General features: G+C 65.2%; 3 protein-coding genes across 14 annotated transcripts in view; all 3 read right to left on the bottom strand.

Annotated features, from left to right (window-relative positions):
• Positions 1-3,554, bottom strand: part of SSC5D (scavenger receptor cysteine rich family member with 5 domains) — a 22,706-nt gene extending 19,152 nt beyond the window's left edge. For 3 of the 6 annotated variants that reach the window (XM_081807333.1, XM_081807330.1, XM_081807334.1), the window contains exons 1-4: positions 1,521-3,554; positions 1,217-1,336; positions 887-1,000; positions 308-616 (exon numbers count right to left, since the gene is read on the bottom strand). In XM_081807333.1, coding sequence (XP_081663459.1) covers positions 308-616; positions 887-1,000; positions 1,217-1,336; positions 1,521-2,040 — 1,063 coding nt within the window. In that variant the 5' untranslated portion in view covers positions 2,041-3,554. The remainder of the gene's footprint in view (positions 1-307; positions 617-886; positions 1,001-1,216; positions 1,337-1,520) is intronic. The other 3 variants (XM_081807331.1, XM_081807332.1, XM_081807329.1) reach the window with 2 other exon arrangements.
• Positions 3,555-3,678: 124 nt separating this feature from the next.
• On the bottom strand, positions 3,679-6,799 carry NAT14 (N-acetyltransferase 14 (putative)). Of its 4 annotated transcripts, none has more exons than XM_031019636.2 (3): positions 6,373-6,799; positions 5,550-5,666; positions 3,679-4,783 (listed from the first exon to the last, which is right to left on the bottom strand). In XM_031019636.2, exons 1-3 carry the CDS (start codon positions 6,466-6,468, stop codon positions 4,235-4,237), a joined length of 762 nt encoding a protein of 253 aa, XP_030875496.2. In that variant the 5' UTR covers positions 6,469-6,799; the 3' UTR covers positions 3,679-4,234. The 4 variants fall into 4 exon arrangements, with proteins under 4 accessions (XP_030875496.2, XP_081663466.1, XP_006748660.1 ...); XM_081807340.1 differs by lacking the exon at positions 6,373-6,799 and adding an exon at positions 6,175-6,265; XM_006748597.3 differs by lacking the exon at positions 6,373-6,799 and adding an exon at positions 6,066-6,168.
• Positions 6,800-6,882: 83 nt separating this feature from the next.
• ZNF628 (zinc finger protein 628) overlaps positions 6,883-13,383 on the bottom strand; it is a 61,089-nt gene continuing 54,588 nt past the window's right edge. For all 4 annotated transcript variants that reach the window (XM_081807336.1, XM_081807335.1, XM_081807337.1 and 1 more), the window contains one exon: positions 6,883-10,162. In XM_081807336.1, coding sequence (XP_081663462.1) covers positions 7,008-10,157 — 3,150 coding nt within the window. In that variant the 5' untranslated portion in view covers positions 10,158-10,162 and the 3' untranslated portion in view covers positions 6,883-7,007. The remainder of the gene's footprint in view (positions 10,163-13,383) is intronic.

Raw genomic sequence — 13,383 nt, 5'->3', positions numbered from 1 at the left:
GGGAAGGAAGAGGAGGAGGAGGAGGGAGATGGGGTAGGGAGAGAGTCAGGAGGGAAGAGGAGAAGGGAGGGAGGGAGAGAGGGAAGGAAGTGGGTGGAGGGAGGGAGGAAAGGAGAGAGGCAAGAGGGAGGGAAGGAAGAGGGAGGGGGAGGGAAGGAAGGAGGAGCTAAGGAAGAGGGGGAAGGAGGGAGGGGAGAGGGAGGCCGAGGCGAGAGGAGGGCCGACAAAGCAGGTGCACTGACCGCGGCAGGCGGGCAGGGGCAGACCCAGGGGGCGGGCGCGGGGCGGGGGCGGGCGGCGGACATACCGGTGCAGACCAGCCCTGCATCCTCGTTGTGGTCACAGTTGCTCCGACCCCAGGGGCTCCGGGGACAGTCCCGCAGAGCCTGCTCTCCGCCTCCACAGCCCACGTCATCCATCCACACGGGCCCTGAGCCCGGGCCAAATCTGGCGCCTCCGGGGGCGGCCAGCGCGCCCCCGCAGCCCAGCTCGCGGCAGGCCACGGCCGCGTCCCGCAGGTCCCATCCGTCGTCACACACCGTCCCCCAGCGGCCGCCGTGCCACACCTCCAGGCGGCCGGCGCACCCGTGGGGGCCCGAGACAAGGCGCAGCCGCTCTGGTGGGGGAGGGGCAGGGAGGGAGGGGGTGGTGAGTCTTGTGCGAGGCAGTTTGGGAAAAGCGGATTCAAACACCCTTCATTTTCCATCTGGGAAAACTGAGGCCAGAGGGAGCAGTGGCCTGAGATCCAGGGAGGGAGCGGCCACCTGGGGCCCCTGATGGAGTGGGGATGGGGTGGGGGCACAACGGGAGCCTGGGCCCCGCTGAACCCCGAGGGACACAGTGCATGCTGGGGTCCCCAGGTCAGTCCAGGCTGCACGGATCGTACCCTGTCGGGGGGCTCCAGCCGTCAGCACAGGGGCCCTGGTGGATTTGGGTTGCTTGAGCGGCCGCAGGCTCTTCTTCCTGGAGTTGTTCTGTGGGGTCCCAGCTGGGCGGGGGGCTGGGAGAGACAGCGGCCAGAGCGCGGTTGGTGGGGAGCTGTTCATCCTCCCGCCTGGGGGCCCGCACTGTGCTGCCTGCGAGAGTCCCTGAGGGTGTGAAGGGGGCTGTGACAGGGGCCCCTCGAGGTGGTGAAGCAGGTGCCCCCGTCTGTCCCCTGGGAGATACCAGCACAGAAGTCCCCTCACAGCTGGAAGCATGGCGAGGGCGGACTCACCGTGGGTCACAGGAGGCTCCTCAGAGCCTGGGCTCAGCTCCCCAGACAGCCCCGGCCAGGGGTCCCCCTCCAGGATCGAAGGTGGATCATCCCTGTCCCTGGAGTTGGCCACACGCTGACCTGTGGGACGGCACAGGAGCTTGGCAGGGGCCCCCCCCAGGCAGTGGTCAGCTGGGAGTCCCAGAGGGAGACACCTGGTTTTGGAGGGGGTGTCAGGGGTGGGGGTGCCTGGACTTCTGGACCGTCCGAGTCCCTGGGTCGCATCTGCAGAAGTGCCCCCAAAAGAGGGCCCAGGGCCTCTCACCTGCACAGACGACGCCCGCGTCCTCCTCGTGGGAGCAAATGTGGGCCTTCCAGCCGCGGTGGGAGCAGAGCCCCAGCTGTCCCTCACTGCCCCGGCAGGCCAGCTCACTCAGCCACACGGGCCCCGCGCCCTCCCCGAAGAAGGCGCCTCCGGGGGCGGCCAGCGCACCCCCACAGCCCAGCTCGCGGCAGGCCACGGCCGCGTCCCGCAGGTCCCATCCGTCATCACACACCGTCCCCCAGCGGCCGCCGTGCCACACCTCCAGGCGGCCGGCACACCCGTGGGGGCCGTCAGCCAGACGCAGCCGCTCTGGGGGGACAGAGGAAAGGCTGGGACGTCCAGGAGGCCCAGGGCCCGGGAAGGGGAGGGCCAGGGGTTGGCCTGCAGCGTGAGGTGCGAGGCCGGCCGCCCCGGCCGCTGCTGGGGGCCCCAACTCCTGGGTTCCCAGGAGAGCAGGGGCCCCACAGGAAGTGGGAGGTTGGTCAGCGGTGGTACTGGGGGGAGCAATGCCCAAGGTCATAGGCGCCCATGGGGCCGCCGGGGTCCCCCTGGAGGGTGAGACTGGACAGGGGTGGGTTGGAGCTGGGCAAGGCCAGACAGAGGTGCTCAAGGCCACTTACCAACAGCCTGGATCCCCATCAGAGCCACTGGAAGGGAGGTTGGAGGGGTAGGGTAGAGTGAGGGCAGGCCCCAAGGGGGTGCTTTCTCCTTGTCTTAAATACACACACACACACAGAATCTGCACATCTCTGAACCAGAAACCCCACTGCTGGGAAGCAGGACTCTGGGCAGTGGACTGGGCAAGACTCAGGTCCCTGAGACGGGCGGGGTCCCACATGCCTGGGGTCAGGGCTGGGAGCCAGGCCCTTTGTGCTCCCCCAAGGGCCTGGTTAATGTCAAATGGTGAGTGACCCCCCCCAGCCCAGGGTCAGAGCCGGTGGTGGGGGCGGGTAGTCCCTGGGGTCCTCAGAGGGTGGGACTGGGTGTGCAGAGGCTGGGTCCCTTGGGGGATCAGGCAAGGAGAACCAGATGTCCCTTTTCACAAGCACCAGGGACAAGGCCCCGGAAGTTGGAGTCGCTTAAGGGTATGAGCTCAGGGGTCAGAGGTCCCTGAGTCCCCAAGGAGAGGGGGTCACTCACCGATAAGGCAGGCCCAGACCCTCATGTTTGCAGACTCCAGGGCAGGGACGGGGTGAAAGGGGACGCGGAGCAGGAGAGGGGAGGAGGCTTCGGCCACCGGAGGGAGGGAAGGAGAGAGGGAGGGAGGGAGGGAAGCGCCTGCCAGAGGCGCCCTGGACCAGGAAGAAGCAGCAGGCCGTGGCTGGACGCCTTGCCAGAAGGAAGAGAGGCTGCCTGCCGAGGAGGCAGCAGGGGACAGGAGCGGGGGCAGGGAGGGGGCTGGCCAGCAGCTGAGTTCTGAGGAGGAGGGGGGTGGAGGCGGGGAGGGAGGGTGTCCAACTGCAAACTCCCACGGGGAGCCAGGAGCCGCCAGGCCAGGCACCCTGCAGTGCTTAGAGATGCTGAGGGGAGGGCGGGCGGGCTGCAGGAAAGGGACCGGACAGAGGTACGCACAGGCAGCCACCCTCTGCCTCCTCTGTCCAGCCAGGGCACATGGTGAGACCAGGACGGAGCGGAGGGAGCGTACATTCAAACCAGCAGCAAGACAGCTTACAGCCAGACACCAGGAAGGACTTCCTGATTGGGAAAGGAACCGGAGGAAGCCCTCTCGGTTGGCCCTGGTGGGGCTGAACGCAAACCCTTCAGGCCCCCCAGCTGAGGGAGCACTGGGTGAACCCCAGGGAAACGGGAGTGGGGGGGTCAGGCGGACTAAACGCTGAGTCCTGGGTGAGGGTGGGGGACTCCACACACACACACACACACACACACACACACACACACACACACACACTCATTCCCCCCGCCCCCCACTCTCTGCACCAGGCAGCTGTGAGGCGGAAAAAATTCGGCAATGGGGAGCGTGAGTCAGAGGGCTGGCAGGGAGCGGGGCTGCCGTGAGCTCACTGCCTCCCCTTCTCCCCGTCCAGCACCCCCAGCAACAATTAATGTCAAGTCGGGGAAAGGAGAAGCCAGACAGAAGGGGGAGGGAGGCTCAGGGACAGACTGGAAAAGACATCAGAGAGAGAGAGAGAGACGGCCGCACAGCAGTTTCAGGCTTTATTAACAATCGGGTGTAAAAAACCAGATGGGTCTGGCCGCCCCTCTCGGCTCACCTTCCGGGGAGGGGCCTGGCGTGGGCAGCCCTGTGCCCACCCTGTCCTTGCCAGGGCCTCTCTCTGGGCGGACGACCCTCCTCTGCAAAGGCTCTGCTCATCCCCTCCAAGCAGTCATCAAACCGCTCCCCATTTCCAAGAGGGCCTTGTCCCCCTTTGGGGTGCCCCCACAAGTCCTAACCCATGGGGCCGGGCCCCCTCTCCTCCTCCCCACATCTCTCCCCCAGGCTGGAGCACAAACGGTGAGACCTTTGCAGACAGACCGAGGAAGTTTCTCAGTGCAGACAAAATCTGGATCAGGGGGCTGCACAGGTTGACCTCTGTGAAAAGTTCGAGCACTACAGACAGACATGAGCCTGCAGTGGGGTGTCTTGCCCTCTGCAGGCCTGCCTCTGGGCCCCGGGCAGGCTGGGGATTCCCAGAGGGAGAACCCGCATACAGTAGCCGCTCACTAAGTGCTCTCCCTCCCGCCAGGGTCCGGAGTCACAGGTCCTTGCTGAACTCCCTCACGAGGGTGTAGCCCATGCAGCCCCAGCTCCCCTCAGCCTGGTAGCCACACCCCTCCAGCATCCCGGCCACGCCCCACGCTGCAACAGCCACAGGGACCACAAGCCGGGCCCGGGGCTCCCCCATGCCTCCCGCCCAGGCCCGTGCCCGGGATTCGGCGAAGGCCAGCAACCGCCTGCCCACACCTCGGCGGCGGTGCCATCGAGAGACAGAGAGGCGGGTGACCCGGGCCCCGTCCCCAGCGTTGGAGCCTGGGGCCAGGGCCAGGACCCCACACACATCACCCGAGCTGCGCACTGCCACCCAGGGGCCCCCCAGGCCGCCTGGGGGAGGCAGTGAGCCCCATCGGGCCCGCAGGCCCAGCTTCATGGCTGCCACAGCCAGGAACACGGGCAGGAGGAGGGCCAGGGCGAAGGAGGCCAGGACGAAGCGCAGGCCGCTGCTGGCCGCTGCGAGGAGCAGCAGGGCCGGTGGCCGTGTCAGGGCGTGGAGGGCCACACGGTTCTCCGTGTCCTTCACACCAGCCTGTGGGCAGAAGGAGCCGTCAGAGCCGGGGGCCTGGGCCTTCCATCACATTAGGGCCCCCGTGCCATCCGTCATCGGGGAGAGGGGAGGGGGTGGGCCCAGGCAGGGGCGGAGGGGTGGGAGCTCCCAAAGGAGAAGGGAAGGCGGTGTGATGGGGCCTGCGGCCAAGGAGCAGGCAGGGAACAGGACCACGTCTGCTCTAGGCTCCAGTAAGCAGAACGTCCAGCACACTGGGCCCTGAGCGAGTGAGGGAATTAGGAGCTGTGCCGCACACCCGATTCAGGGGAGCTGCAGGGAAGGCTGAGGCCACAACAGGACAGAGGACTGGCCCAGTTCAGAGTAGGCGCATGTTCTGGACACCAGGAGGTGGCACTGGGGGCAGGGGGAGACCCAGCGCCAGGCTGCGGCCCAAGGGCTCTGCTTGAAGAGTGCTGGGGAGGAGGCTGGCGCAGGGGGGCGGGCTGAAGTCTGCAGAGGAGGGAGGGACCTGGTGCCACGCCCATCTCACAGCCCTCCAGCTATTAAAACTTTTATTTTTAGTAGTCTCTACATCCAAAGTGGGGCCGGAACTCACAGCCCCGCCGTCAAGACTAACCAGCCAGGAGCCCCTAAAACCTTTCTGACCCTAGGGGTAGGAAGAAGGCACTAGGAAAAGAAGGGACCGAGCCAGGAAGCCCCTTAGGAGGAAAAGATCAGGTTCCAGGAGTCCGGCGTGGCTCAGGCAGGTGGCTGGAGCCGCTCACGACGTGGCCCCGCCTGCTCTCACCTTCAGCATCTCCAGCACCAGGGGTTTCTCGTCTTCCCTCATCTCCCGCACTGACAGGTGGCCGGGGGCCATAGCAGCCCCCAGGCTCCCGCGCCCCCGAAGGCAGCAGGCGTGCACCTGGTGAAAACAAGCAGGCCAGCGTCAGTGAAGGGCACCTCTCGTCCCCACAGCGCCCCAGACATGGGGACCAGCAGCAGCATGGTCCAGATGGGGACACCGGGAACGCTGGGGACCCCCGAGCGAGGTCCCAGGCAGGACGGGATTCATCCTCCACCCCGCGACCTTCCTCAAGTCTCCCGGACACCCCCCCCCGCTCCGCCCGCCGCGGTGCTCAGCGAGTTCCCCCTAAAAGCCCTGCGGACGCCAGCACCCTGCAACCCGGGGTTCCCTCCCAGGCTCCGAGGCTGCCCTGGGGAGTCAGCGGAACTCCCCCCCCGCAACAGCCAGGGCATGGACCACGCTCCCGGCCCCCCAGGCGTCCCCGACCCCCGTCGCAGGAGCAGGCCCCGGAGGAACCTCGGCAGGTCGCTTCAATCCTTCCACCAGGTGTGGGGGCAGCAGGGTCGGGAAGGGGTCGCCTGCGGAAGTGACGTCGCACCGCGCACGGAGGGGGCGGGGTCCGCACCCTGCCTTAGCAACGGTTGCCAAGCGTCCGGGCTGGGGTGGGCGGGTGGCAGGACTCCCGGCGCGGGTCGGGGAGGGAGCGGAGCAAGGAGCAGCGACCCCGCCAGCGTTGGGGTAGAGGGAGGAGACGCGAGCAGACGCGGGACGGGGCGGGGCCGGAGGGGATGCGGACGGCGGGTCGGGGCAGAACGGTACTTACCCGGGCCGCAGGGGAGAAGCGCACGTTCGCCTCCTGACCTTCCCTGGTTGCTAAGCAAGCTGAGAGGCGGGTGGGGGGGCGGTGATGGGAGCGCATCAGTTCTCATTGGCTCGGGGGCCTTCGCGGGAGGGGCCGCATCCTGGGCTCACTAGTTCCCAAACTCCCGACCCCAGGAACCTCCACCCCAACCCACCTGGGCTGTCTCAGGCACCTTCGGGATAAGGATTCCCACCCACCCATTTTTCAGATGAGGGGAGAGGTGGGGTGACTGAGCGCACAAGTGGCAGAACCAGGATTCTGGATCCCAGCTCCTCCCCACTACAGTGACCCCCGCAACGCTTTTTTAAGGATAAACAGAACCTCACGTAGAAGTGGCTGGCCCCAAACCGCAAAGTCAGTCACCTGAGAGCTAGGAAGCAAGAGAGAGAAGACTCCAAGCTCCCAAGCGGTGGCTATGGCCATGACATTCCCCCCACCCCAGCCGCCCCCAAGAAAACAAAACACGGGAGAGGAGATTCTGGTCTTTATTAGCAAGCCCAGCCTGCAGCTCCCCTCCCCCCACCCCCCAGCCTAGCCCAGCCCAAGCAGTGAGTCCGGGTCTCTGTGTCGGGCAGAAGAGAACCCAGGGGTTCTACTCAAAATGTGTGCACCAGCTGGACTGCGGGCAGAGTCTGGACAATCTGGATGGAGGGCAGCCCCTGCGGGGTCATGCCTCCAGGTGCAGCGCCGGTGGGCACCACTTGTACCATCTGGGAGGGGGGAGCCGCGGAGATGCCCACTGGGGCAGAGGCTTGGCCAGGTGGTGGTGGGGTCAGGAGCTGCAGCGTGGCAGCGCCTCCCCCACCGCTGCTATTCTCGAGCAGTTCGGCGGCTGGCGCACTGCGGATGATGAGCAGTTTCTGTCCCGGTGGGCCTGGGGCAGGAGGCTCGGCCAGCCCAGGGGGGAGGGTCTCCACCTCCTGCACACACAGCTGGGTCTGCTCCCCATCGGCCCCGCTCAGCACCAGGACGCTCTGCAACCCCTCGTCTGTCTGCAGCGTCTCAAAGAGCACATCCTGGACGACACCACTACTGGCCTCACCATCACCCGGCTCCCCCGGGCCGGGACCGGCCAGCAGCTCCTCGGCTGTTCCACTCTGAACCACCAGCAGATTGGGGGCCTCAGTGGTCACAGCTCCCCCGCTGGGATTGGACAGCGGGCCTGCCACAGGCTGGAGCTGGACGGTGGTCACTTCCTGAGCCGGCTGGAGCTGGACCGTGGTCACCTCCTGGGCCGGCTGGAGCTGAACAGTGGTCACTTCGGGGGCTGGCCGGAGGGGCTGCAGCTGGACCCCGCCCACTTCCTGGGCCCCTGCCTCCCCACCCCCTACATTCTGTAGAACGATGAGGCTCTGCCCTCCCCCGCTGGCCCCTGCGTTGCCCCCTCCCTGAACCCCCAGTCCCCCAGGACCTGGCAGCCACACTACTCCAGGCCCCTGACCCGATTTCCCTGCGGCCCGTGGGCCCTGCCTTCCGCGGCTGCTCCCAGCAGCAGTACTGGAAGAGGGTAGCAGGATGAGCTTGGGGGGAGCCGGTGGGGGCGGGGGCGTAGGGGGTTGGACGCTGCTGGGGATCAGCTGGAGGCCCTGGGCGGTCTGCACCAGGAGAAAAGTCTGGGAGTTGGGGGCTGCCTGGCCCGGGGGCGGGGCCGGGGCCGGGCCCCCTGCCACCTCGAGGGAGAGCGTGGCCTGGAGGTGCGGGAGAACGTGGACGTCCTGGGTGGCGGACGGGGCCGGGGCGGCAGCCAGCGGGGCGGGGGGCTGGGAGCCGGCGGCGGCGGGGGCGGCGGGGGCGGCGGGGCCGGCGGCCGTGGGGGCGGGGGCGTGCGTCCTCAGGTGCCGCTGCAGGTAGGCGGCCATGACAAAGCTGCGGCCGCAGACGGGGCAGGCGAACGGGCGCTCGGCCGAGTGCGTGCGCTGGTGCAGCAGCAGGTTGGACGAGTGCGTGAAGGTCTTGGGGCAGAGCGGGCAGCGGAAGGGCCGCTCGCCCGTGTGCACGCGCTGGTGCTGCCGCAGGTTGGAGGTCTGCGCGAAGCTCTTGCCGCACACGCCGCAGGCGTGGGGCCGCTCGCCCGTGTGCACGTGCCGGTGGCGCCGCAGGCACGACGTGTTCCGGAAGGCCTTGCCGCACTCCCCGCACGCGTACGGCCGCTCGCCCGAGTGCAGCCGCAGGTGGTACTGGTAGTGCGAGGACCACTTGAAGGTGAGGCCGCACTGGCCGCACGTGAAGGCCCGCAGGCCCGTGTGCACGCGCTGGTGGATGGCCAGCAGCGACGAGCGCTTGAAGGCCTTGCCGCACTCGCCGCACTGGTAGGGCCGCTCGCCCGTGTGGTCCCGCAGGTGGTAGCGCAGCCCCGAGGAGCCCTTGAAGGCCTTGCCGCACTCGGCGCACTTGTAGGGCCGCTCGGCACAAGCCGGCGCGGGCGCGGGCGGGGCGGGGGCTGCGGGGGCCAGGGGCTCCTGGGGACAGGTGACCTCGGCGGCCTCCGCCTGGGGGGGCGGGCGCCCCGCAGCCGCCTCCTCCACGTGGCACTGCTGGTGCGCCAGGAGGCTGGCCAGCTGCGGGAAGGCGCCGTCGCAGCTGCCGCAGCGGAACGCCTGCCCGCCGGCCGCCCCGTGGTTGTGCTGGTGGCGGGAGAGGCCGGCCACCGTCCGGAAGGACTTCCCGCACGGCAGGCAGGCGAAGCCCGGGGCGGCGGCGGCAGGCGGGCGCTGCGGTGGCGGCGGGGCCGGCGGGGCCGGCGGGGCCTGGGGGGGCGGCGGGGCGGGGTCCGCCTTGGGCGCCGTGGTGGCGTGCCCGTCCTGCGGCGGCGTGGCTGCCTCGGGCCCGGGGCACGGCTGGTGCTCCAGGAGCAGCTCCTCGCTGCCGAAGCCCAGCTCGCAGCCCTCGCAGCGGTACACCAGCTCCACCGTGGTCTCGGCCGCGGCCAGAAAGAGCTCGGGCACCACGGGCGGGGGCGCGGGCGGCGGCGGCGGCGGGGGCGCGGGCGCGGGCGCGTGCAGGTAGGCGTCCGACACCAGGACCTTGGCGCTGGGCTCGCGCGGCGGCGGGGCGGGGGCGGCGGCGGCGGCGGCGGGGCCGTGCGTGCGCTGGTGCAGCAGCAGGTTGGACGAGTGCGTGAAGGTCTTGGGGCAGAGCGGGCAGCGGAAGGGCCGCTCGCCCGTGTGCACGCGCTGGTGCTGCCGCAGGTTGGTGCTCTGCGTGAAGCTCTTGCCGCACACGCCGCAGGCGTAGGGCCGCTCGCCCGTGTGCACGTGCCGGTGGCGCCGCAGGCTGGACGAGTTCTTGAAGGCCTTGGGGCAGTCGGGGCACGGGTACGGCCGCTCGCCCGTGTGCTGCCGCAGGTGGTACTGGTAATGCGAGGACCACTTGAAGGCCAGGCCGCACTGGCCGCACGTGAAGGCCCGCAGGCCCGTGTGCACGCTGCGGTGTATCTGCAGCAGCGACGAGCGCTTGAAGGCCTTGGGGCAGTCGGGGCACTGGTAGGGCCGCTCGCCCGTGTGGCCCCGCTGGTGGTAGAGCAGGGCGGACGAGCCCTTGAAGGCCTTGGGGCAGTCGGGGCATTTGTAGGGCCGCTCGCCCGTGTGCGTGCGCTGGTGGTGCAGGAGCCGGGATGACCAGCGGAACGACTTGCCGCACTCCCCACACTCATACTGGGCCGTCGGGGCGGGGGCTGCGGGGCCGGGCTTCTCCCCGGGCCCCTCGGTGGTAGAGGCCGGCGCCATGTCTGCGTGGGAGCCGACCATCACACCTGGCGGGGGATTCCGGGTCAGGGGAAGGCAGGAGCTCACCCCACCTCCACCCAACACCCCACCTTCTCAACCTGGACATACACCTTTGCCCTTGAAGATGCAGAGGGCACCTCCCCACCCACGGGATCGAGAGACTCCCTTAGGATCAGGGCCCCCAGTGGTCCAGGTCTGCCCCAATGCAAGGCTCTAGGTGCTGAAACAGAAAGTTCTGGCAAACTGGGACGAGTGCTCACCAGCCTATAGGATGCTGCCCATCCCCTCCAGGAGGCTAGACAAGTCTGAGAAGGCTGTGCGTGGTCTTCAGGAGGCCAAGCACTTCCCTTAGGACTAAGCGCCTTCCCTCTACAGATAGGCACCGTCCTTGAAGAAGGCCGGGGGTCTCTCTAGCACCCTGGCTTCTGATCCTTGACCCTTCTCCCTCTAAAGCCTCATCTTCCATCCTGCCTCAACACCGGCTCCCACTGCCGCTATAACTAAAGCCCTGTGTGCATTCCACTCTCCACCGCCCCCCCCCCATCCTGCTTGCCTACTCCCTCTTGTGTATTAATCAAAGATCCCTAACCTCCACCAGACCCCTAAGGGCACTGCACCCTCCACCCCATCCACATCCTCACTTTCTGCCTGGCTGCAGTCTCCCTATTTTTTTTTTTAATTTTTAATTTTAAGATTTTATTTTAATTTTTTAAAGATATATTTATTTATTTGAGAGAGAGCGCACAAGCAGGAGGGGCAGAGGGAGAGGGAGAGAGAATCTCAAGCAGATTCCACGCTGAGCATGGAGCCTGATGCGGGGCTCCGTCTCATGACCCTGATATCACCACCTGAGCTGAAACCAAGAGTCGGCTGCTCAACCGACCGAGCCACCCAGGCATCCCAAGATTTTATTTTTTAAGTAATATCCACGCCCGGTGTGGGGCTTGAACTCACAACTCCGTGATCAAGAGTCGCGCGCTCTACCGACTGAGCCAGCCAGGCGCCCTTGGCTTCAGTCTCCCTTTGCACTCATGCCCATGCATCTCCAAGTTCCCGGCACTGCTCACACTGCACACACACACCCACTCAACAGGCGGTACTGGACATATTTCTGTTCCCCTCAAACCTCTCTCCTTTCCCCTCCTCCTCTTAGCAGGTGACCTTGCCATTGATCTTGTCACTGAGAACAGAAAAGCAATCAGAAGAGAACGTTCCCATGTTCTAACTACTGTAGCAGTGATTCTCAACGAGAGCAATCGACTCTCACATCCCAGGGGACATCTGGCAATTGCGGGACTGTCCAGTTGTCAACTGGAGGGGCTAGTGCTCCTGGCATCTAGTGAGGGGAGACCAGGGATGCTGCTCGACACTCTACAGTGCACAGGACAACCCTCCACAGCACAGAATGATCCAGTCCAAAACACCAGTAGTGCTGAGGCTGAGAATTCCTATGCTACCCCTCCCCCTTGCCTGCCTCGGCCCATGGACTCTGACTTCCCACCTACAACTTCTCCTTACCTCCTGGACTATTTCAGTGTACCCACAAGCTGCATCTCCCATCTTTAAAAAAAACAAACAGCAAAACCTTTCACCCCACCCCACCCCCCTCCAGCTATGGCCTTATGTCTCTCCACCCCCTTTGCAGCAAAGCAACTCAAAGTGCTGTCAATACATGCTTTTTCCTGGGGCACCTGGGTGGCTCAGTTGGTTAAGCGTCTGCCTTCAGCTCTGGTCATGATCTCAGGGGTCCTGGGATCAAGCCCCGCATCGGGCTCTCTGCTCAGCGGGGAGTCACCCTCTCTCTCTCTCAAATTAAAAAAAGAAAAATACATGCTTTTTCCCATCCCAAACCCCATCACTCAGATCCTCCTCCCCCTGACTCTACTTCCTGGCCTCCCTGGTACTAAATTGCATGGTCTCTGCTCAATCCCCAAGGGTCCCTCCCTCCTTAAGCCACTCTCCTCACCTTGGGGCACTTGTTCCTTTTCATCTCCCTGACTTGTGAATTTAGGAGAGCCCAGGGCTCTGCCGACCCTTGGTCCTCTTCCTCATCCACACTCTCTCCCAGGGAACCCCCACTCATTTTCAGGATCTCAGTCTATAAGTGGGATGACTCCAAAATGTATCTCTATTTGACACCCTCTCCTTTGAACTCTAACCCCCTGCTACAGTATGCCATATGGACGCTTAACAGACAACTCAAATTTATCATGCCCCAAATCTAACTTGGTGGGTTTTTTTTCACTCCTGCTCGCTCCCTTCTTCACCCACAGTCTCCATCCCTGAAAACCGCTCGGTCCTTCCTCAGGCGTCGCCTCTTTCTCTCACCACCTATGCCCAATCCAGCAGCGGGTTCTCCTGTCTCAGCAGGAACATATCCGGAATCTGGCCACTTCTCTCCTGAGTCCCCCATTGCCACCTTTGTCCAGGGCCTTCCTCCTGGGCAGCTGCAACAGCCTCCTAAAACAGATCTCCATGTTTCCACCCCTACTCCTCCTACCCCCAGGATGCGCCCAACACAGAGGCTGCAGGGAACTTGCCCTCTACTGCTCCCATTTCAGAGAACACAAATCTCTTACAGGAGCCTACAGACTTCCCATGCCATGGCCTCCTCCCCTCCCTGACCTCCGGCTAGCCTCTCTGACTCTCACACCATCCAGTCACCACCTGGAGCCTCACACAGGCCCCTGCCAGGGACCTCCCCCCGCCTTCCTGCCAGGGTGCTTGCTGACATGTCACCTCGGGGAGACATTTCCTGCACCAGACCTCAATTTGCAACCCCTTCCAACACTCCCCGTTCTCTATAGTACTTCTCACCTCCTAACCTGCTTCTGATCAGGGTTTCCCAACCTCAGCACTGTTGAGATGTGGGGCTGACCAGCGCCGAGGGGCCTGTCCCGAGCACTATGGGGTGTTTAGCAGCATCCCTAGCCCTCTACCCACTAAATGTAGTGGCATCTTAATCACTGTCGCGCTCCAGCGCCTAAAACAAAGTCCGGCATAGAGCGAGCACTGAGAAAACATATTCTGAAAGAAAAAAGGCTGGGCATCCCCTTTGGACAGGCTATAAAGATTCCCTTTAATAAGATGAGCATCCTCTTTAAAATGTAAGCAAGTCCTTTTAAGAGAAGCTGCCCGTGCCTTTCGGAAGACCGAGCATGCCGTAAACAAGAGGCATCCGCCCCCTGCAAGAGCCGGGCCCATCTTGCCCAATGAAGAGCACCCCCTTCGAAAGGCCGGACCACAC

The sequence above is a fragment of the Leptonychotes weddellii genome, chromosome 16 (assembly GCF_054177405.1).
Source record: "Leptonychotes weddellii isolate Sample4059 chromosome 16, ASM5417740v2, whole genome shotgun sequence".
NCBI classification, from domain to species: Eukaryota; Metazoa; Chordata; class Mammalia; order Carnivora; family Phocidae; genus Leptonychotes; species Leptonychotes weddellii.
The sequence above is the reverse complement of the archived record's forward strand: the minus strand, read 5'-3'. Positions and strand labels throughout refer to the sequence as shown.